General features: G+C 38.1%; 3 protein-coding genes across 3 annotated transcripts; 1 reads left to right on the forward strand and 2 right to left on the reverse strand.

Annotated features, from left to right (window-relative positions):
- Nucleotides 1-2,417: 2,417 nt before the first annotated feature.
- On the forward strand, nucleotides 2,418-4,322 carry LOC103447382 (uncharacterized). The gene is made up of 2 exons (XM_008386570.4): nucleotides 2,418-3,432; nucleotides 3,939-4,322. The coding sequence occupies exons 1-2, from the start codon at nucleotides 2,613-2,615 to the stop codon at nucleotides 4,265-4,267; spliced, it is 1,149 nt and encodes a 382-aa protein (XP_008384792.2). The 5' UTR covers nucleotides 2,418-2,612; the 3' UTR covers nucleotides 4,268-4,322.
- Nucleotides 4,323-6,907: 2,585 nt separating this feature from the next.
- LOC103447383 (zinc finger CCCH domain-containing protein 66-like) lies at nucleotides 6,908-10,225 on the reverse strand. Its single transcript, NM_001328998.1, is given in 2 exon segments — nucleotides 6,908-9,430; nucleotides 10,120-10,225. A coding segment is annotated over 1 exon segment (2,121 nt). The 5' UTR covers nucleotides 9,410-9,430; nucleotides 10,120-10,225; the 3' UTR covers nucleotides 6,908-7,288.
- Nucleotides 10,226-16,640: 6,415 nt separating this feature from the next.
- Nucleotides 16,641-21,059, reverse strand: LOC103447384 (protein SMAX1-LIKE 6-like). Its single transcript, XM_008386572.4, has 3 exons — nucleotides 19,487-21,059; nucleotides 18,819-19,065; nucleotides 16,641-18,653 (listed from the first exon to the last, which is right to left on the reverse strand). The coding sequence occupies exons 1-3, from the start codon at nucleotides 20,662-20,664 to the stop codon at nucleotides 16,755-16,757; spliced, it is 3,324 nt and encodes a 1,107-aa protein (XP_008384794.2). The 5' UTR covers nucleotides 20,665-21,059; the 3' UTR covers nucleotides 16,641-16,754.
- Between the last annotated feature and the right edge of the window lie 562 nt (nucleotides 21,060-21,621).

A 21,621-nucleotide genomic window follows, 5' to 3' on the forward strand; every position in this document is an offset into this window, starting at 1 on the left:
ATGAGTAGTAAAATCCCTATCAGTATCCATAGCAAGATGACAGTGTTTAGCATTGTGTTTATGTACATAACAATGATATTAGCGTTTTGTCTGGGGTTTATTGATTAGTAAAATGGATTCATTCATTTCTTTGCGGGAATCGAGTTACTTGAGGAGGGATTACAACCGTTGATCGTGGTTTTGGATTGTTTAATAAGACCCACCATGATATTGGCACTCATGCTTAATTACATTTGTGACAAAATTACAATCTAAAATGTTGTTAATATGTTGCATTAAGTTTCTAAATCAAGTTAAAAGTGATGCTAATTTGAGACTCTGATTGTTCACTCAAATCTAGTGGTTACTATGTACTATGTGTTATCTTCCATTGACGTATGCTGTCTTGGTTGAAGCTTTTGGATGCAACGCTGGGGACCAGTTTGGCATTGGAGAAGCATTCTGATCACATTATCCTGGAAAGTGATTATCTTCTCTTAGCGCGGGCAGTGGGTAGTCTCCGACAAGACCACTTTCCTCTCAGCCCGGCGATAGATAACATTGAATCTGGCCTGAGATTCTTCTCCCATTCCTGCAGCATTCATGTTCGACGAACATCCATTGTTGTAGCACATAGATTGGCCAAATTGGCCTTATTTTTTTAGCATGAATTTTTGTTTGTTTGATGAGCCTCCGAATATTATCCGTGATGCATTACTTGAAGTTTGTACCGTTTTGCCTAAAAAATAAAGTAAAATATTATGTGACAACCCTTCCAATTGGGGTGGACATATTTGCTTAAATCAAATCGGTTGTATAAAAAAAAGTGCAAGATGATATTTTCAGATTGTCAATTATGCACCCAATCTGAAGATATTCTCCTATACAGTTTAGGGGTTTAACAATGAAGGTTGTATATTGTAAACTTTGAACCGATTATAGCTCTTTATTTTAACCCATAACATCAAATTTGGAGATAATCAAGTTGACTAAAGAAGTATGTACTCTTTCTGCATCAAATTTCAAATCTTCCTTTAGTAACATCGTCTACTTTTATTGAAATTTATCTTAACAAAGCAAAAGAAGAATATCATATTTCTCTAATGGCATGAACTCCACTTTAGACTCCAATCTTATATTAGAACTCAAATTTAAGTTTTAGTATGAATCGTAAATCATATATGAGTTTTAACTTTCCGGTGCATTGAATTCATGCATAATATTCGGAATCCAAACTTTTCAGTGTATTGGGATAGCATGATAACAGGTCATGCATACCAACAAATAAATCAAATCATCTTACTTGCTTTGTTCTATACGGAACCAAACCTAAAGGTAAAAGAAGTTGACAGATGATAGAAGAGCCGGTCGGGGGGAACAAGCTGGCTCATCAGTTTGAACAAAGCAGGGAAAGGTCAGCATCTTGTGCTGCAAATCAGAAACTCCATACTTCACCAAATGAGGCGACCGGACTTAAAATACATCCCCCCAGTCACAACACTCAATCATCCCCACATCTCTCAAACCTAATTAGTAAAAACAAAGTAACTCCATAAACATAGACCAGCCCAAGAGTAACACATTATAACACACACTCGTGTACACTAATTATTGAGCTGACAAACGAACGAGCGAGAGTGATTGCCCGTCGTTAATGGATATGAGTCGCACATGCATTAAAGATAGTAGTCCATATCCACACAAATATTTCTCTCCTTCCCAATCCAATAGTGGATAGCTACAACACTCTGCCCTTTCTCATCGTACCTTAACTATCTCATGAACTTTTGTCAAATAGGTTACACAATAAGAGCGTCTCCAAAGGAGCAAGCAAAATTTTCTGTAAAAGTGTCATTTGCTAACTTATTTGGCACTTTTATACTATTTCAAAAATTTGTCACTCCATCCCACTCTTCAAATTTTATCTTTCACTTTAAAATATTAATATCTTAACTTTATTTTATCTTGTGGGGCTAAATTTTATATTCAAACTCTTCACTAAATAATACTTTTGAATAAATATTATGCAGAATCCAATTTGCTAACTTAACAAGTAGTAACTGGTCAGTTGCCAATTCTTTAATTTGCTAACTAGTTGGCACCTCTATTGGAGATACATTTTTCCTACATAGCATAGCAAATCTAACTTTCCAACCAAATACTATATCCCTTGAAAAGCTGTAACAAGCTTCTATGAAAATTTGGAACATACCCGTAGCAAAAGAGCGAGTAAGAGCAACAACCTTCACTCGTCCAAAAGTGAATCCACCACCACAGACGCGCCACAGCCGGCAGCTTTACTAGACACTCCTCTCAATAATGTGACTAAATCTACCATGTGACAACAATGTCGTGCAAAATTGACTTTACCATGCGCATGGTAACATTTTCCTGGACACCCCCATATTCAAATCCAGTGCCCGCCACTTCTCTCTCCCACTTTGTCTCTGAACACTTTATGCAGTTTTGCTACTACAAAACAAATTTGAATCTCTCTTTTCTTCTGTCACTGCTTTTTTCTCGACTCCTCTTCGTTCTTCTTTTTGCACTTTTTTCCAACTTGAAAGTTCAAACTACGCTAAATCAAACTCCCACTCACTTGCCAAACTGTGCTTGTTTCACTACCCTTTTCCATGAAGTTGCTAATTTCTTCCCCTTCTTTTTCTTCATGCTCATCATCATCCAACTCCACTGCTTTTGATGCAACAATGTGCAGTTCAAAAAGCGCCACCGCGGGCTGCATTTCCGGAATTTTGCGCAGAATTCTCTGCAAAGGAAGCTTCCCCACATACCCTTCTGATCACATCCTAGGAGAAGAAAATTCTGTGGCATCTAGTTCCAGAGATCAAGATTTTAATTCCAAGGATAAAACAGAGATCTCTGCCAGTCCAAGCATTGTGGCAAGGCTGATGGGATTGGATTCAATTCCAGACAGGAACTTGGTCAGCAGCCAATCAACCCAAAATTCAATTTCACGCAGCAAATCCATGAATTCTGTGGACCGGTTTGATAAGCGTCGCGGGATGAAGTCGACTCGGTCATTTAGAGAGATGCCTACATTTCTTGAGCCAGAAAATGAGGAATTCTTTATTCTCAGCTTTGAGAGTGAGAGGAAAAGCAAGGAAACAAAATCGAAAGGGAGGAAATGTGAAAAGAGACAAAGCCAACAAACGGAAAACAGAAGAGAAAGAAAGGCAGAGAATAAGAAGCAACTCCAAGGACAAAGCAGAAGGGCTTTGAACGATTTGAATGGGAAAGAGATGCTGAAAAGCAGAAGCACTTCTGGTGAAGATTCAAAAAGTACTTCAATTGCTACAAAGACGACAGAGAAGAAGAAAACTATATGTGATGTGCTTAAGAATGTAGAATCTGAATTCAGCTCTGAAGATTTAAGCCCGGTTTCGGTTCTCGATTGTGCCCAATTTCTTGTTGATACAGAAATCCCTTCTTCAGGTTTGTCCCCTCAATTCTGTAGACCATTTTTCAACTTAAGCTTGAACTGTTTGGTTTTAGTCAATTGCAAATTATTTAAGTATGGTTTATACTTCGATTCAAAAATAGAACTGGAGGGACGCTAAACAGTAAAGGGGTTTGAACCTATATTATTATATACATGGATTAATGTCTCTCTAGTGTCTTCTGGTTTTGTTTTTTTTATTAAAATTCAGTAGAAATTGCCAAAATTTAGAGTTGATTTCAAATTGGTACTTGAACTTCTATCCATCAACAAACTCCTACCAAAACTCACGAAAACCCTACCCTTGGCTACATCTGTTAGTCAAACCCTACTCTTGAATATTACACCACCTAACAGGTCTGAACGTGTGAGCATAGTCGTATTGGCTAGAGGAAATGTGCTTCATTTATATCTCAAACTTTGAACTTTCTCTATACAGTTTAGATCAGTCTAAAGTCGAATATCGTCAGATGTATTAAAATTATTATTTTTCTTGTGACAGAAGAAGATTCAAGTTTAGCCAATTCATGCAAAGAAAATGGTCCAAGTGGTGATGCAAGAAGAAAAAAGACAATAGAAGGCAAATGTCTTGGATCAAAGAAGAAAGAATTCCACAGAGCAAAGCACATTGGGATGTGGAGTGAGATTTGTAGGCTGACTGAAGCCGAGTTGGTCGGTTCAAATTGGATCCTACAAAACAAAGGCATGTGGAGTTTTGAAGGTATTTCTGCAGGCATTGGTGCAGATTTCGAGTCACAGATTCTTGGTCAATTATTAGATGAGATTGTTGATCAATTTGCTGACTTTGCCATGGAAATTCAAAATCTGTAAGATTTACAGCCTTTGTAAATTTTGGCATCAAAATAAATCAAATTAACCAACAAAATATTGTATTTACTAGAAGTTTAGTTTTTCTTCATTCGAACGATGGTATAACCTGACTTAATAAAATTTAAATTACGGGAGGTTAATTCAAATTTAGATGCAAAGAGAGACACATTGTATAACCAACTTAACAACGCTGAATTTTACGGCCAAGCTAAGTATCCTTTATTTGTAATTAAATATAATAATTAAGGATGTGATTATTATGCCAAGAAAGAGGAATGATATTATACTGTGATTCAAAATTCTGCGCAAACATTAATGCAGACTTTTTCACTTAATTCTTTATCATCAAAAGGCTTACGAGTTCAAACTTCAAACCAGTGGGCTAAGATTCTAGGGATTAATATTTTAATCCAGTTATGGACGGAGTCATGATTAAAAGGCAGCATAAAATTACTAGCTCCCACTCTTTCCCCTCAACTTTGCTTTTGTTGATGAAGATATTTGGCTACTCAAATGAATAGAAACTCTTATTCAAAACACTTTGTGTTCAAATTATAGAATTTTGTGCTTATAATCATAACCGTTCATATTATGAAACACTTTGTAAATATCATCTTTGCAAAAATAAATTAAAAAATGATTGTTTAGTCCATCTATTGTAGTAAATACATAGACGGTTCGTAGTACTTTTACAAGTTTTGTTCATCTGTTTTTATACAGTTCAATGACTAAACGACATTGGTTTTAATTGATTTTTTTGAATAAGCAATCTTTATAAAATGATTTATAACATGAACAATTCTGATTATAAATACGTAGCCAAATATTATTCTTCATTAGTATATTATAAATTACACATTCAACATTCAAAACTGATTATGTAAATTGCAAACTTTAAAAAAAATCTGTTGTCTAACATAGAACATAGAATATCTTTGTGAGGAGTATACATGTAATCAGTATTATAAACACAACGATATATATCTCAGTTACACAGCAAATTCTCTGTAGAGCTTGCCCTTGTAAAGGTTCTTAATTCTAATCCTCTATACTAGAAGAGGAACATCTTCCCCTTGGGTATCAAGCTTAGCCACTAGGGTTCCAAGAGAGGCAGTTCCTAGTCAAGCAATTCGAGCAACAATTTTCCATTAAAAATGCATGGTCAAGTTTCATGAGCAATTATTTGGAATTGGTACACTAGAGGAAAAATTATTAATTTCTCGAGATTTACTCTAAAGGAAATTTCAGTAGAACAATTTAATTAGGGTTGCTTTCATCGAAACTAAGTTGAATAAGACCAAAATACAGAAAGTACCGTACTTTTATGAGAAGTATCTAACAGATGACATGATTAAGGCACCCCTAGCCAAGTTTTTGAGCTCGTTTGTAAATGCTTTTGGTAAAAAATGTTTTTGAAACCAATCCTTAATAAAAATTCAAATGAATTCTATAAGAGCACTTTAAATGCTTCTCCAAAAAAACACATATATATGGTGCTTCTCCTAAAAGAGCACTTAAAGTGCTTTTGGAACCCAAAATCAATTTTACCAAAAACACTTTCAGTCATTTTAAAAGCACTTCCAAATAAGTCATTTATCTTCTATCAAAGTAGAACAGATGCTTTCTTCTTTTGCAATTTAACCAATAGAAATCACATACATGTCAAAAACCAGCCCTTGCAGCTCAACAAGTAGGGTGACACCTCTCTCTCCCCCCCCCCCCCCCCCCCAAACAAAAACAAAAACAAAAAATCACCGTTTAAAGGAGGTTTCTGATTTATTTTACTAGTGATAAAGCAGGTAGTTCAACCCCAATCTAAAAGGGTACATGTGTTGTGATACTGTTTGAACTTTGAAGTCAAGTGGGTGGAAACTGGAAGAAAATCAAATTCCCTGGATTTAAAGTTGATACTTGTGGGCCAAGGCATCTCTGGGTGTTGTGACTGAAGCCATTAATCGTTTTCTTTATCTTTTTTTTTTTTGGTAATCGTTTTCTTTATCTAGTGCTCATGCCACTAACAATTACCCAACTACTAAAAAGCAGATTGAAAGATAGAAAAAGCAGAGGTAGTAGGTCTGCCTTTTTCTGTCTCTTGCCCAACAAAATATCACCCCTATTGGGGAGACTGGGAAGAGATTCACCTTTGGAAAGCCGAAGTAATATGCAGATTTCAGAAAAATGATAAAATTAACATCGTAAAAATAAAACCAGAGACGGAAAACGTAAGGAACCATACACTATGTTTATTTTGGCCCTTTGGAGTGAATGAATCGAAAGAGAATTAACGGATATAAATATAAATGAACGTGTGGAGAAGAAGAGGTGTGTGAAAATCATTTTACGAAAAGTATAAGCCTAAAGCTGGATCCTTGAAGATGGGTATTGCGTGTGGGTGGGGGGAATTCTATTTCCAAGTTCAAACAAACAGGAAAGGTTTTACCGTGTCACCAAGTGCATGTGTCGCTATCTCCTATCACTTGTCTCATCCCTCTCTCTCATCGTGCGTAACGGGATGAGAAATAGGGATGCACGGGTCTATGCACTTGATGACAACCAAGGTTTCCGATATCTTTCTCTTGACAAGTAAATGTACACAGAAATTTCAGCACGAGAACACAAAGTTGGCCAAATTGATATGAATATCCTGAATTTATGAATAATTCATCATTGTAAGAGCTGGTCATACATATAAGGTATACAACCGACCAAAAACATAATAATTAACTTGATAATTATGATTAACATGGAAATCTCTCAATTTTTTCAGCATTTTTCTGTTCGAGATTCACATGGAAACTACAATGAAGACGAACTAATTCAAAGGAAACACTCTGTGCAGAACTTGCATTCTGCAGACTAGAACTTGCATTCTGCAGACTCATCTTTCTTTTCCGTCGGGTTATTTCCTCTCTTCTCCGGTTCCTTCAACCTTAATTGATGAATACAATAAAAATTTAAAAAATGGCAGGAAAAAAATATAGTTAAACGTCAACGAAAGGAGCAATCCGGGGATTTGTCGATTTAAGCCACCATCTGCTCCTGCTCAAAGTAAAGCTGCTCCACCCAAGCGGGGAGCATCTCTGGACCTCCGTTGTTAGGGTGACACTGCTGCTGCTGCTGGTCCTCGAATCCAAATTGCCCGCGTTGTTGCGAGGCTTGAGGTCCATCCTTGACAAGAGATTGAACCCATGATACGTCAGGCTCATCACCATTTGTTGGCATCATGGATGAAGCTGTTGGGGAACTGCTCCCGTTGCTTCGGAATCCAAAAGAAGCAGATTTCCTCAGCTTGTTCAGCTCTTCGCCCTGGATACCCCAGTCTAATTTGCCACCAGGAGAGCCCCAATCTGAAAGGTTAGAGGGCTTTATTGTTCCAAAATCAGCAGAGGAAGAAACCACAGAATTACGGTTGCCAGCACTACGCTCAATGAAGCTCTGACTCCTCTTTGCAAATGCAGCAGACCTTGAATTAAAAACAGCAGCTGCACTAGATGCATCAACTCCAAACATCGGAGAAGCCCGTACAGGAGAGGATGAGAGGCTGGCAGAGTAGCTGGGACGGGCCTGCAGGTTCATATTTTGGCGCATCTGGATCCCAGTTGGAGAATGTAACTGGGATGCTGTTGCATCCCGTGAAAGGCCATTAAATTGAGGCAAAATTGCAGGATCAAGAGATCCAAAAATGTCGTCAAGGTTAGTAGGGTTCACTACTCCGAAGGTATTCAATTCCCCTGTTCGATTCCCAGATGCAGAAAAGGGCGATGCAGGAGATAAGCCTTTGTTCCAGCTAGATGGGGAACCGGACATCTCATCAATCAAGCGTTGCTGCCTTCGACGATCCCTCTCCAGGCTAAGCATCTCGATCTCAAAATCCATATCTCTAGCACTCAGAGTAGATTTCAATCTGCTACCTGGAAGCTGCAAAGTGGGGGGTGCAAAGTTTGGATTGTTCTGCCACATGTTTCCACCCATAGGAGAAGAAGGTCCTGTGGGAGTCATGGGCGGAGTTGAATCAGGAGGAATCATCATGGATGGAGAGTTGAGGGAAAGCGGGGTAATTGACCCCATGTCCAGAGAAGCAGCAGTGGCTGAGAATGATCTCGGAGAAGGCACAGCAGAACCTGTCGAAGCATACAAGGGGCGAAGCTCTTCTGGCTTGTGAGCAAAGAAACAGACCCTTCTTGTGCATCCCGTCTCATCCTTGCAAAGACGGGTACGGTACTGGGCAGGGTGAAGCCAACATTCAAAAATACCATGTGCATATTCACAAGCATCTCCCTGTCTGCAGGTCCCCTTTCTGAACTCCGGGCAAGGAACACAGCTGTAATGATATTTCCTTGGATCACGCCGCCTTGCATTTTCCCCCGGGTGGACGAACGGACACTCTGTCCAGTCATGAGAGTAGGCCCTTGAGCACGGCTTGACCTTGAAAGTATACATTCTGAACTCATCCGTGCTATAAATCCCGTTCTTGATGTCCGGAAGAGAAAGATCAACAGGATACTCTTTCTTCTCTGTTCCATCCTTCGAAGCACGAGGAGTTGTCATCTCTTGCTGTTCTTGCCCTTCTGTCTCATTAATCATTTGCTCCGAGAAGTCGAAAGGTTCATCAATACTGGGAACACCCTTGAGCATGACCTCCAAAGCTTTCTTCCTCGAACCGAAGCTCGAACTATAAGCAGGTGCGATCAAGTCACCTGGTTGGTTTCCATTAGCATCAAGAGAACTCGCATCAGCAGAAGCAGCAAGCAAGAGCTTGACAACCTCAGCCGAAGCAGCAGAGCCACCAGCAACAGCACAATGAAGAGCTGTAGCTCTATCTGAACCGCAGGCTTTATTAACATCAACAAGACAGGATTGAAGAATATAATTCAACACGTTCATGCTACCGAACATAGCGGCGACCATGAGGGGAGTCCTCTCCTCAAACCCCAACTTCTTCGAGCCAATCAGCCTCCCACACCAATAGCTCGCCTCATCAACATCAAGACCCTCTTCCTCTACAGCCCTTTTGAACCCTTCATGATCATCGCAGGCGGCTAGTTCAAGCAAAATCGAAAAGTTAAACCGCGTCCCTTCTTGTTTCTCACGCTCCATGATCGTATCAGTGGAAGAAGGATTCCTCTTGGAACCACTGCACATGGATGTCAAGACAGTCTCTTCCTATAAAAAGAAGACATCAATTCAAACACCCTCTGTCAGAAAGATCACAAGCATGGGCACTTTATGGAGGAAAATTTCAATCTTCCAAAGGTGCGCAAGGGATTTGATCAAAACATAAAAATTCAATCTTTGGTGTCATCATTTAACCATATTGTCAAAACACACATGTTGACCAATTTCAGGCAAAAACTGAAACAGAAATCTGTTACAAACCCAACAAACACAACCACTCATAACAACCACACACCCACTTGTTTGGTTGCCAGGAAACTGGGAAAAGAAAATTCACATAGAGCTCTCTCTCTCTCTCTCTCTCTCTCTCTCAACCCCCTTCTAGTAAAACAATCCAAAGCTCAACTCTCACGCAAATTCTTCTACTTCCAAACTGATAATTCCCAATAAATAACAACATCCATCAAAGAAAAAGAAAAAACCAAAATTCAACTAAACACAATTCTTCTACTTCCTTCTTCCAACTTTTTAAACTCCCAACCAACAACAAACAAACCCATTAAAGAAAAAGAACCAAGCTTTCATTCAAAACTCCCATTTTCTCAAGAACCAAACAGAAAATTCAACAACTTCAAGAAAACAAATAAACCTAAGTGGAATTACACCCCAAATAATCGAATTAAGCAAAGAAAATACAAAATAAAAAAAAAATTGAGAATTAAAGAGCAGGCGCATACCTTATTGCAGCAGAGAAATGAAATACAAAGGAGAAAGAGCTCTTGAGAGTTGCTCAGGAAAAAAACCAACTCCTCCCACCTCCTCTTTTAACTCTACCCAAAAAAGGACCAAACTATTAGCAAAGACAGAGACTTTTCGTTTCTTCCTTTTGAGTTTTTCTGCTTTTTATTTATTTAATTTTTTTTTTCTCCAGTCAAAAAACAAGAGCCTATGAAATCTGCGAGCTCTCTCTCTCTCTCTCTCTCTCTTCGTCTTCAAAAAATTAAATTAAATAGAAACCCCAAATAAATTATTTTATTTCAAAATTCTGAGTGGGTCCTCCTGGTTTTTTTAAATATCTAAGAGCATCGAGTAACGGATTGCCGCGTGTCCACGATACTGTGAAACCGACCTCACCAAAGTGATGTGTTCAGATTCCAGGATTGTCACCGCATAATGCACTTTGTCTTTTAGTGGTGACGTGGCGGAACCTCCACCGTCTGTGCTACCGAAGAGAAAAAGAACCGATTCGCTTCTAAATCATGCCATCGTTACCCGCAGTCACAAGCGTATGCGTGACGGGAAGATTTTAATTGTCAAGAAGGTTCATCACATATCATTAAACAAATGATGGAATATATGTGCTAAAAAGTTAATAACTTACAAAATAAAATCTTCACAATTCTTATTAAAACACGTGGTGTACCATTTGTGTTCCCGTCACAATTATAAATGACTTATTATATTAGCATCCCACAAATTGTTGAATAAATCTCACATACTTAATATACCCCACATTTACTTTTTCAATTAAAAACTATCTTAATACACCCCACTTCCTTTCCCATAATACCCTCACACCCCACATTCTTTACATACCCCTTATATTTTCTACATACACCTCACATTTCTCAAATCTTATAACTCATTTTTTATTTTGCTGAATGATTTCAAACTATCTGAACATTAGTTTGCCGAATGATTTCAAATTGAATGATTTCAAAAAATGTTTAGGTTCATTTGAACGTTTTTCAATAACAATAATAATGATTTCAAAGCTTTCGAAACACTGATTTCGTGTTCCATTCGTCAAAAATTATTTTTCTCAATCAACATGTTTGTAGTTTCATTGCTTAGGATTTTATTCAACAATGGAGAATGTGAGGGGTTTTGATAGTTGAAATAGATAAATAATACGTTAAAAGTGATTTGAGGTGTATTTATAAATTTTTTATTATTTTTTAAACCTAATAAGATCAAAATTGTCATTACATAGTCATTAATATTAAATTTTAACGTGGAATGCATTGTGCTAATATAAAAAGCCTTAAAAATTTCTCGTCGAGGAGTTGAGTCAATGTGGTGGAGCGCAGTTTTGTATTTCAACGGTTTGTTCGATGCCCATTTGTCCGTCAGCGTTGGATCGTGGATAAGAAGGGTGAGGTTATCAGTTGTAGGTGATATCGTTGTGCACCGCGCACTTTGGAATTCTTGGAGCCATCGACGAATGAGAGAGATTCGATGCTTTCTAGAATCCTCGCTTTCGTTACGCCTGCACCTAATTTTTGAATTATTTTTATAAATTAATGACGTAATAAATGGACCAAAATAGTCTTCTTCGTTTTTTCCGAGTAAATTGTAGTTATTATCCTTTAACTTTAACTCAATTGGAGCAATAGTCCCTCAACTCATCAAAACGTGTAGTTATGATCCTTTAACTAAAAATCCATTAACATTAGTCCCTAAACTTTAATTCAACTAGAGAAATAGTCCATTAACTTTAATTCAATTGTAGCAATTATCCTTCCAACATAACTCGTTTTGACATAAATTTTGACGTAGTTGACGAAAATAACCATAATAACACACTTTGATGAGTTGAGAGACCCTAATTGTATAAATGGTCATTCTAACATAACTTATTTTGATAAAATTTTGATGAAATTGATGAAAATGACTATAGCTACACATTTTGATAAGTTAAAAGACCAATGGTAATAGATTTTTAGTTGAGGAACCATTATTTCAATTTGATTAAAATTAAAGGACCATTGCTATAATTTACTCTTTTTTTTTCTCTTCCTTTTTTTCCTGGTAAATAAATTGGGCAGAAAAGTCTACGGCCGTGGGCGCTCTCATTTATGTTGTCTCCTTTTGTTTGGAAATTTTTTTTTATGACACCCCTTTCCAAAAATATTTAAATCAATTCCTAGCGTTGGCTTTTTTCAAATTTCAAGTTAGCATTTCATACAGTACATCGGCACGTCAACCATCAGCTGATGGCCTTTTCAAAGAAAAAAAACAATTGCAAATTGGTATTATATTCCTCAATTATCTTCGTTACAAGTCCATGGTGTCTTTATTTTCTTCATCGGTCAGCCTAATCATCTCAATCATCTTTGCACCATGTACTAATCTCCTCCTTAATTTATGCTTGCTTCACTACAAATACATGATTTTGCTCTTAAGAGACGGGTTAAAAAAAATATCATCGGTTACGTTTAAAAAAAATGAGTTTCGAAATACTGAATGTATCCTAATTATAACATTTTATCTCATATTCACTCATTCACTTGAGCTGATTCCGAAAGCTTATGTGTACCATGATCGTGACCAGACACTTACGTGTTTGTATTTTTGGCAAGTGCATTTGTTGCATCAACCAAATCATTTCTTTTTCCTCCATTATAAAAAACTTAGAACAAATAAAAAATTTCAAGTAGGTTGAAATACATGGTGAGTAAATGAAGAGTAAAGTGAATAGTACCATGATTGACTTTTTAATGTAAAAATATGATTTTTCGTTAAAATGAACAGTATCGAGAGCTTTTCGTCAAAATTCCCTTAAAAGAATCTAGGTAAGTTGGAATTGTCATGATTTAGTAAGTGCTCCAACTGTGACACCCATTGAAGTTAATCTAATTACATGTAATTACTTTTCAGTTGCCAAGACTATATTGTCATTACGAAATCCAATCAATGATTTGATCCCTTATCAAGTCATCACTACACAGCAAGACCACATTCCTCATTTAAGCGGAGAACAGCTCGCTAAAGCGATACAATTAACAGTAATCAGAATTAATTCTAAACTCATTGAAGCATCATAGGAACCATTTAATATTGAAAACAAAGAGAAAAAAGTTATTTTTTCAAAAAGCAATCCACGAGTATTCTTGCTCTCATATAATTCTTATATATGTGAATACGAATCGATTTTACTTTTTCTTCATAATCAATCTTCTCGTTTACGATTAACCTCTTCATGCTAAGGAGACTTTCTAAAAAATAGAACTCTCTATAGATTATCTGCTAACTCATGTTTACAACATAATATTTTATGAAAATTGACATTAAACTATAAGACGACAAAAAGTCTATGAAAAATCCGACTTTGAAAAAGTCTACGTAGCGTTTCTCTTTAAAAAAACAGGAACATAAATTTGAACTCCAGGACAAGAGCTTAGTGACAGTTCATGACTATGAGCATAAAGACTCCAGCTTAGGGCTTACTACTTTTCTTCAAAGCAAAATTTCCAACTTAAACACTAAGACAATCGGACGGTCATCCTCCATGGACAATGGACAGATCAACGGCTCACAGTGTGTCCCAAAAATCAAAAGCCAAATTTGACTATGGAAGCTAAGAAAACAGGGATTTGCCATACCAGATTGAAAAGTCAATGAAGTGTTTTCAAAATACGACCCCACCAAGGTGGAAACGACATCGTAGATTACATGCAATGCAAGATAAGGTGCAGGTCAGTGTCATTTGGTGTCGTTTACTTGGTCGAAAAAGACGTCTTATGTGGTGTGATCACTCTATTTCCATCCTTTCAGCATCAAAGTTTTGGATTCTAATTAGATGTTGAGACGGTGGACGGTGTGTGCTTATTTTTTGTCATCCCTTTGTTTATTTATTTATTTAATTATTTTTCGCGGTCACAATTCATGTTTTGGAGCAATAACGAAAAATACTTCATCATTCTTTTGCGAAAAGAGTGACCTAAAGAAGAAGTGAAATTTCATTCCAACCCTAGAAGTCAATTACTTGCATAAACACAAACAAATTACGAGGTAGTTTAGGGTTGCTCAATTTTTTTTTAAAACAGTTTTTCAAAAAGTTGGGGTCTTAAATTTGTTTGGCAAATAATTTTTTTTCTCTAAATCATGGTCCAAAATAGCAGAAAGCAGAACCAACTATACATACACTTCTAAAAAAAACGTTTTTTCATTGGAGGTAGGCAGGTGAACAATACCAACTAATGAAACTTTCATATTTACAATCTTAACCCCATATTTTCTTTGCTAAAATCATTTTTAGAACTATAGTTTACCAAACACTTACCCTGTTTTTTTTTTTTTTTTCATAGTTGTTTATTTTAACAGCACAATAGAAGTAGTTTCTACAAAAAACATAGCAATCAAGCTAGCCCTACCAATAACATATGGTCCAATATTCTAGTGCATAGTATGTTGGGTTTTCACTCATGTGTCCCAAGTTCGAAATTCTCCCCCTTTCCTAAATTACTATAATTGTTTTGAACCCTCCCCTTAATAATAACTAGCCTTCGTGCATGCACTTATGCGCGTGCAAAAGACATTTTTGAATTACAACGTGCAACTTGTGACTTACACGTTTTAAATGTATTTATAAGCGTAAATTGATAAAAGGAAAGTCAAAGATTTGAAGTAAATAAATAATCTTAGATCATGCTAGAAGAAACCCCTCATAAACCAATTAAAGCAGCTAAATCCACATAATAAAATATGTTTCTATTGAATTTATATTAAGAATAGAGAAAATAATATTCAATAAACAACTGTTTGAATCATATTATTACTAACTCATTGTGAGGCTAAGCCCACCTCCTTCCCCTTAGTGTAGATAATATCGTTTGTTCAAAAAAAAAATTGACAACTAATTTAATCACATTATTATCCGTGTGCGAAATACCTTTTTTTAATCAGCAATACACGTCTCTTAAGATGTTTTGAACATGTTTAAAATAGAGAAAATAATATTTAATAAACAACTAATTGAATCACATTATTGCTAGCCTATTGTGAGGTACTAATTATTAAAAAAATAAATGTACACAAAAATTTATTTATTAAAAAAAAACTATTAAAATGATAAAAATACCCCTGCCACATTTGATGCATTATTTTGGGTTGCTTTAGAAATTTTTTCATTTGAGGGGCATTTTTCTCCAATTATTTTTTATGAAGTTTGTGACACCAAAAAACATTGTTCATTGGACCCTTGGCTTTATATATAAGGATAATTTCAAAAATATATATATACCAATAAGAAAAAATTTATGTGGAAAATCAGCTAAAAGAAAAGGTAAGTTCACTTGTTCTTCTTTTTCAGAAAGTGGAATGCATTAACTTTCTTCCAAAATCTCAATTGTTGGTTTTCCTTTTTCTTTGTCATTAAGTATGGAATATATTTTCAAGAGAAAGTTGGACAGACAATGCACAATTATCATGTTACTAGTGGGAAAGGTGTCACAGCCGTTTATGCAAGACTTTTTTTCTGTTTGGACTTTTCTATTTTGGGAAAAAAATAATTAAAAACGTGGAGAAATGAGCAGAACTATAAATGAAGAGTGAAGAGTGTAAACTTATTGTCCATTTAACCACTTAATATTACGATTTTATGATATTTTTTTTTATTTGTAAATGATGTTTTTATTTTGTGAATCTCGCAAATTATGAGATTCGAATCATAAATTGGTTATCGGATTGGAACCACAAATTTATAGGAAATTTTAACAAAAAACTTCTGGTACTGTTCACTTTAACAAAAAATCAAATTTTTACACTAAAAAGTCAATCATGGTACTATTCAGTTTATTCTTTTATTTTATCTTTATCGTTAAAACTCAAAATTTTCAAGTTATTTTCATTAATTTTCGTAAATTTATATCCTATTAATTACGTTTGTTTGGATCAAGATCTTATCCATTGACAAGTCTAGCTGCCGGACCCAAAGTTTTGTTGTTCAGATCGAACCCAAATTAGTGACGAAAGATTTTCTCGTCAGAAGTTTGGGGCCCGTTTTAGGTTGAGTTAACAATTTGAAGACTATCTTCTAGAATTTCAGTGAAAGCCAACAGAAAAAGCCTGTGCCAGTAATACAATGCAGTTCTAGCTTTTTGCCAGTTGTGGGAGTCGATTTTTGTTGGGAAGTTGGAGAACCAACCGAAAATCAACCAAACGTTTAGTTTAGTGATATTTCTCTTTCCAATCTTCAAAGACGTCCGAAACTCAAATCCCTCGTTTCCCATTGAACAGAATGGAGAAAGAAAACCATTGTCTTTGAAGATATAAAGACTGAAGCCTAGCAGACGAAAGACACTTACATGCAACCAAGATGCTAGTTTGACGATATTCAAGCCTATCACACTACTTGATGTGGTTTAATTTACCAGCATGATATTACTTAATTGTTTTGAGATACCACTACCTTGGTCCTTGACGTCCTAGTCAGCATATACATTCTTACATAAGTCATTAATACAACACAAATGGATTCACCCAAAAAAATTATAGGACTGAGTAGAAAAACAAAGGCTTTATGTCAAATGCTATATGCCAAAAGCTACAGTTTACAACATGTACTACAAAAAGCACAGTTTCGCAAAAATTAACCTAGACCAATTCGAGCAGGAAGGCAAACGCCGGGAGCTTGTTCGTCGACGGAAAGGGTTCCAGCGGCAGCCAATTTTATTACAGAATGAGCAGTGAGACGGAACTTCAGGCATGCTTCGACAAAGCTTCTGCTGAGAACTTGTTCAACCCACTCCTCTACGGCTTTCTTCTTGTCCGATAACCAGCCAGCTGCGAGTATCTGCACCATGACTCCAAAATCAATCTCCAGCTGAACCTCATATCCGAAGATTTTCTTCAATTCGCGGTTGATTTCCTTCACTATTTTCTCAGCGAGTGCTTCAAAATCAAATGGCTTCAAAACCACTTTTTCGTTCACTCGACCAAGGAAATCTTCCAGCCAAGCTTCAGAGTTTTCGGAGATGGAGTCGCTGTCACAATCTTCAGAATCTATGTTCTTGTCAGGCTCCGCTACTGGCAGATTCAAATCGAGAAAGTTCCTTAATTGCTTGTTGGACTGCTTCTGTAGTTCAGAGAATCGCTCTAAGGAGGCATTGGTGTCAATCAGCTTTCTTTTATTTGTAGAAGAAGACGGGTTTGAGGTTCCATCTCTTGGTGCAATCCTCACATTCATGCCCTTGCTTTGATTGGCATCCCCAAGATTCCGAATTTGCATTTGACATTTCTTGGCGGCAAGTATGACCTCCTCGGAGAATTTATGGGGTTCATTCTCTCCAGAGCGGCTTTTGCTGCTGCTTTTGATAGTGGAGGTAGTCACAAAGATTATGTCGTTAATGCTGATTTCTCTCCCATGCGAATCTGGAAACTTTCCAGTCCTAATGGCCTGGGACAAGCTTCTCTGGGCAAGAAAGTCCGCCTTATCGACATTTTCAAGGAATACCACCGAATGAGGTCTCCTGCTTAACTCCCCTGCAACATAATCAACAACTGTCTTACCCCTAAACTTCACATTGTAATCATCTACACCTTCGGATTGAAAAACAGAGTTTGTTTGGCAACCCCTATCTTGGGAACACATATCAGCAGAAATTAAGCTTTCTCTGGAGCCAAAAAGTATCTCAGCAAGTGCTAAAGCAATTTTCTTCTTTCCGACTTTGTCAGGTCCAACCAAAGTCAGCCATATATCTCCTCTGAGTTTCGAACACTGATTCCTTCCACTACCAGACTTGCAACATGCCACAGCTTGACTAATACTGCAAATGGCTTCATTTTGCCAGCCAACCTTTTCTGTGAGAACTCTCCTAAGTGATTTGATATCACTTGGATCAACCTGCCCTCCAAGATCAGACGCAGAGCAGGAAGAGGACCGGGCAATATGGCGTGAACTATTTTCACTCAATGCATCAAATTCAGCAGAAATGGAACCAGAGAGGTGTCTGGAACTCTCTCTAATATCTTGTAATTTAGGACTTCTTGGCCCTTGACTGGTTGATCCATACAATGTTCCCAATCCCAAATCTGTTGCTACAGAAGTAACTGATGAAGACGATGTGTGGTCAGTGGAAAGATTCATATTGTGGATGGGGTAAGTAGTCTGGCAGGAGCTTCTCATTTCAACTTGCTGACCCTTTGAATCTTTAATCAATAGCTCTGACCGGAGGCTAGCATTCTCAGCAGCATCGGAAACTACTTGCATAGGCAAGTTCTGTTTTGATAGAAGACTCGTTTGCATGTCCATCGGCTGGCAGCGATAATGAATAGCATGTCCGCTTTCATTTAGAGATGAATCTTCACCGCTGTTTTCTTTTCTATTCCAGACTGCTAGGGAGCCCTCACCAGATGCAACTTGAGGCCCTGCTTGATAAACGTCCACTTTAGGGAATGGTTGAGGGTGATGATTTTGTTGGCAGATATCATCCCATTTTTTCTGCAGTGCAGATACTGTAACATTCGTTGTTGTTTTATCATCTTTGGTCTGCACTGAATAATGAAGCACACTTACACATGTTCTCAAGGAAATAAGGGTAACAAATTAAAATCCAACCAGTTACAAGAAACATGCTCGTTAAACTACATGCTTTTGTGTGCACAAGAGTTATTCCAACTCGATACAAAATTAAACTCTAAAGGGGTTACATACCTTTGCTAGATCGTCTCCCTTGCCAGTGTCAAGTTCGCACGTTTGCAACCAAGAAGGCAAACTATCTGACCGCTGATCAGCTGCTGAATTAGTTGATCCTATTTTCAGAACAGAAGCACCTTCTTGCTCATACTTCTCTGTGCACTGATGACAACGTTTAAAGGATTGATATGCGCTGCTCAATGGACTTTTGAAGTCGGACGGTGCAGGAAAGAATCCGCCAAATGGAACGAAGGACCCCATCAAACTGTAAGTATATCATGAGCACGGAACTGTGAGATCCAACAAGCACAAAACAGTCAGACACTTAAGTGTTTTACCTGAAACATACTCTCCATGCATTCACACAACTTATACCAGCGCTATCGACTTAAACATTATAACATGTACATCGAGACATGAATGCATATATGGATTGAATGCTCTCACTCTGAAGTTAGCAAATTATGCAGCTTACTGCCTAAACCAGAGTAATGAAATCAAACACTTCATGGCTTTAGGGAACAAAACATCATATGTTTCGCGTATCAAACCCGAAACCACAATCAAATTATGACTTCAAGCAACTTCAGACACACATCAAGCATGAATCCACAAAAGAGAATATTGAGCATTTGCCCCAACAAGTTGAAAAGGAGCATAAAACAAATTCAGAGTTAGATAACCACCTGGATTTCGAGTAAACTCCTTCCATTGAAGCTTTAGAAGAAGTAATGGGAAGAAGATGAAGATCCCAATCCTTCTCAATCGTCGAAAACCGAAGCAAAAGCTTCCTAAACACTTCATGGCTCGCCGCCCCGCCAATCAACCGCAATTTTACACCATGGATCTCCAACAAGCTCTTCAGCTGCAGCACCACAAAGCTCAGAGCTTCCTCCGCCACCACACCCTCACCCACTAAACCCTTCAAATCCCCAATATTTACAATAACACCACTTCCAGATCCAGAGCAGCGCTCCGCCATTCGACCCACCTCCTCAAACTTGCAACCCATCTCCTCCTTGCTTCCGCCATTGAGGACGAACTCAGAAATCTCCGTCTCGATGGAAACTACGCTGAAGCTAGCCACTTCAGCAGGTAAAATCCCCGCTTTACCCTTCTGCACGGCCTCGGTGAAGCTCTTCAGAGCCTCGGCGGCGCAGACGCCGAGTAGCAGCGGGTTTTTCCCGCTCTTTTTAACCAACAAGTCGGCGATTCTTCTCGAGTTCTCGTCTCCGTCTTCGAACCCGGAAAGCGGCAAGCTGAATCCGGGTCGGGCGGGGTCCGCGTCCGTTAAGTTGCATAGGAAAATGGGCGGGCATCGGGTCCGAGGAAACCGAGCCGATTGAGTCACCGGCGGGTGAATAATCGCGACCTTTATGTCACAGCTTCGAAACCCAGCTTCTCCGAAGACCCGACTGACAATCGGATCGTCCAAGATTGATATGACGAAGTGTTTCAGCTCGACCTTCAAAAGCGAGGCCGCTTGCTGCTGGCTGTGAATATGGTGCAAGTGGAAGCTCTCCGGTTGCCGCCTCTGGTTCGCCTGGGACCGCTTGATCGCCGCCATGAGCGAGTTCGATACGGGAGGCTCGTCCTGCGCCTTCGACGACGGCAACCTGTCCAAGGAAACTCCGACAGACAGCTCAAGAGCCCGGAACTGAAGGCGTGGAGAGTACGCGCTGCTCTTGGCGCGGGCGCATGCGTCGCGGAGGGCCGAAGACGGCAAGGAAAGCAAGGCCGAGACGGCGTGGAGCGACGTCGTCTGGGCGTGGCTCCGCCTACGCGCTACAGCAACCGCGTCGTCTAAAGCACGCGCCGCCTCGTCCGTCAAACATTGCCTGGCTGCACTCACCGGCGTCGGCATCGCCGGCTCAGCGTGTATAGTAAAATATAATATATGTATATGTATCCACGGACGAAAACACAAACACCTTTCTATGCGATGAATACGTGTCTTTGTGTAGCGATTTCGAAATAAAATATGGAAAAATACTGAGAAAGTTTCGATTAAATTATGCAATCTCGGAGGAGAGCACAAAAATGGTAAGAGAGAGGGGGAGGGAGAGATGAGAGAGAGATTTTGTTGTGCTGGTGGTGTTGCTGTATGCCGCGGATGTACCAACAGTTTTTGGGCGGGGAAGGTGATGGGACATTGGATTAGACATTAATACAAACACATGGCGAGCATGGCATAAATTCGCTTCTTTCTTCTCTCCCCCCCCTTTTGGTTTTTCGTTGTTTTGAAAAAGTTTAGACACCACTTGTACGAAATTATACTAGTGCAACTTATCTGTTTAATTGCAGAATTAAATTTTGATAGTTTTAGTCTACCCGATTAAATACAAATGCATCTCTTACGCTTAGAAAAACCATGACTCGTAACGTTCTTTCTATTTCCTTCATTATCTTTTCGTGTGGTCTTGAGCCTCCTTAACATTTTTAGAAGTGTCATTTATTGTATAATTAAAATCGCGCTCTTATAAAACTATTTTTTTTTAATTATTATAAAAATTTGTCATTTAGAATTACGGTTTAGTGCTATTTCATTTCATTTGTAAGTAAGATGTATTAAATTCGATTCTCGTCAATAACAAATTTAAACCATATTATTGCTAGTTAGAAAAAAATAATATGAAATTGTACTCATAAAATCAATTTACTGTAAAAGGCCAAGGCGACGATTGGGAGGAAGAATCGACCACTGGTGGTAGGAGAAGATTGACATTTGATCCTGATGCCGTGTCCACTGGCGAAGATTTACAAATGGGCCAACATCATGATATTAGCCGTCGATGTCAAGCTGTTGAGCCCCTTGAGAATT

The sequence above is a fragment of the Malus domestica genome, chromosome 11 (assembly GCF_042453785.1).
Source record: "Malus domestica chromosome 11, GDT2T_hap1".
Taxonomy (NCBI): Eukaryota; Viridiplantae; Streptophyta; class Magnoliopsida; order Rosales; family Rosaceae; genus Malus; species Malus domestica.

Excerpts from the sequence above, each read along its gene's own strand:
- LOC103447384 (XM_008386572.4), bottom strand. The coding sequence starts at position 20,664 with ATGCCGACGCCGGTGAGTGCAGCCAGGCAATGTTTGACGGACGAGGCG. Across the intron at positions 19,066-19,486 it reads GGAGTTTACTCGAAATCCAG|TTTGATGGGGTCCTTCGTTC; the intron begins GTGGTTATCTAA and ends ATATACTTACAG. Across the intron at positions 18,654-18,818 it reads AGGGAGACGATCTAGCAAAG|ACCAAAGATGATAAAACAAC; the intron begins GTATGTAACCCC and ends TATTCAGTGCAG.
- LOC103447382 (XM_008386570.4), top strand. The coding sequence starts at position 2,613 with ATGAAGTTGCTAATTTCTTCCCCTTCTTTTTCTTCATGCTCATCATCA. Across the intron at positions 3,433-3,938 it reads TACAGAAATCCCTTCTTCAG|AAGAAGATTCAAGTTTAGCC; the intron begins GTTTGTCCCCTC and ends TTCTTGTGACAG.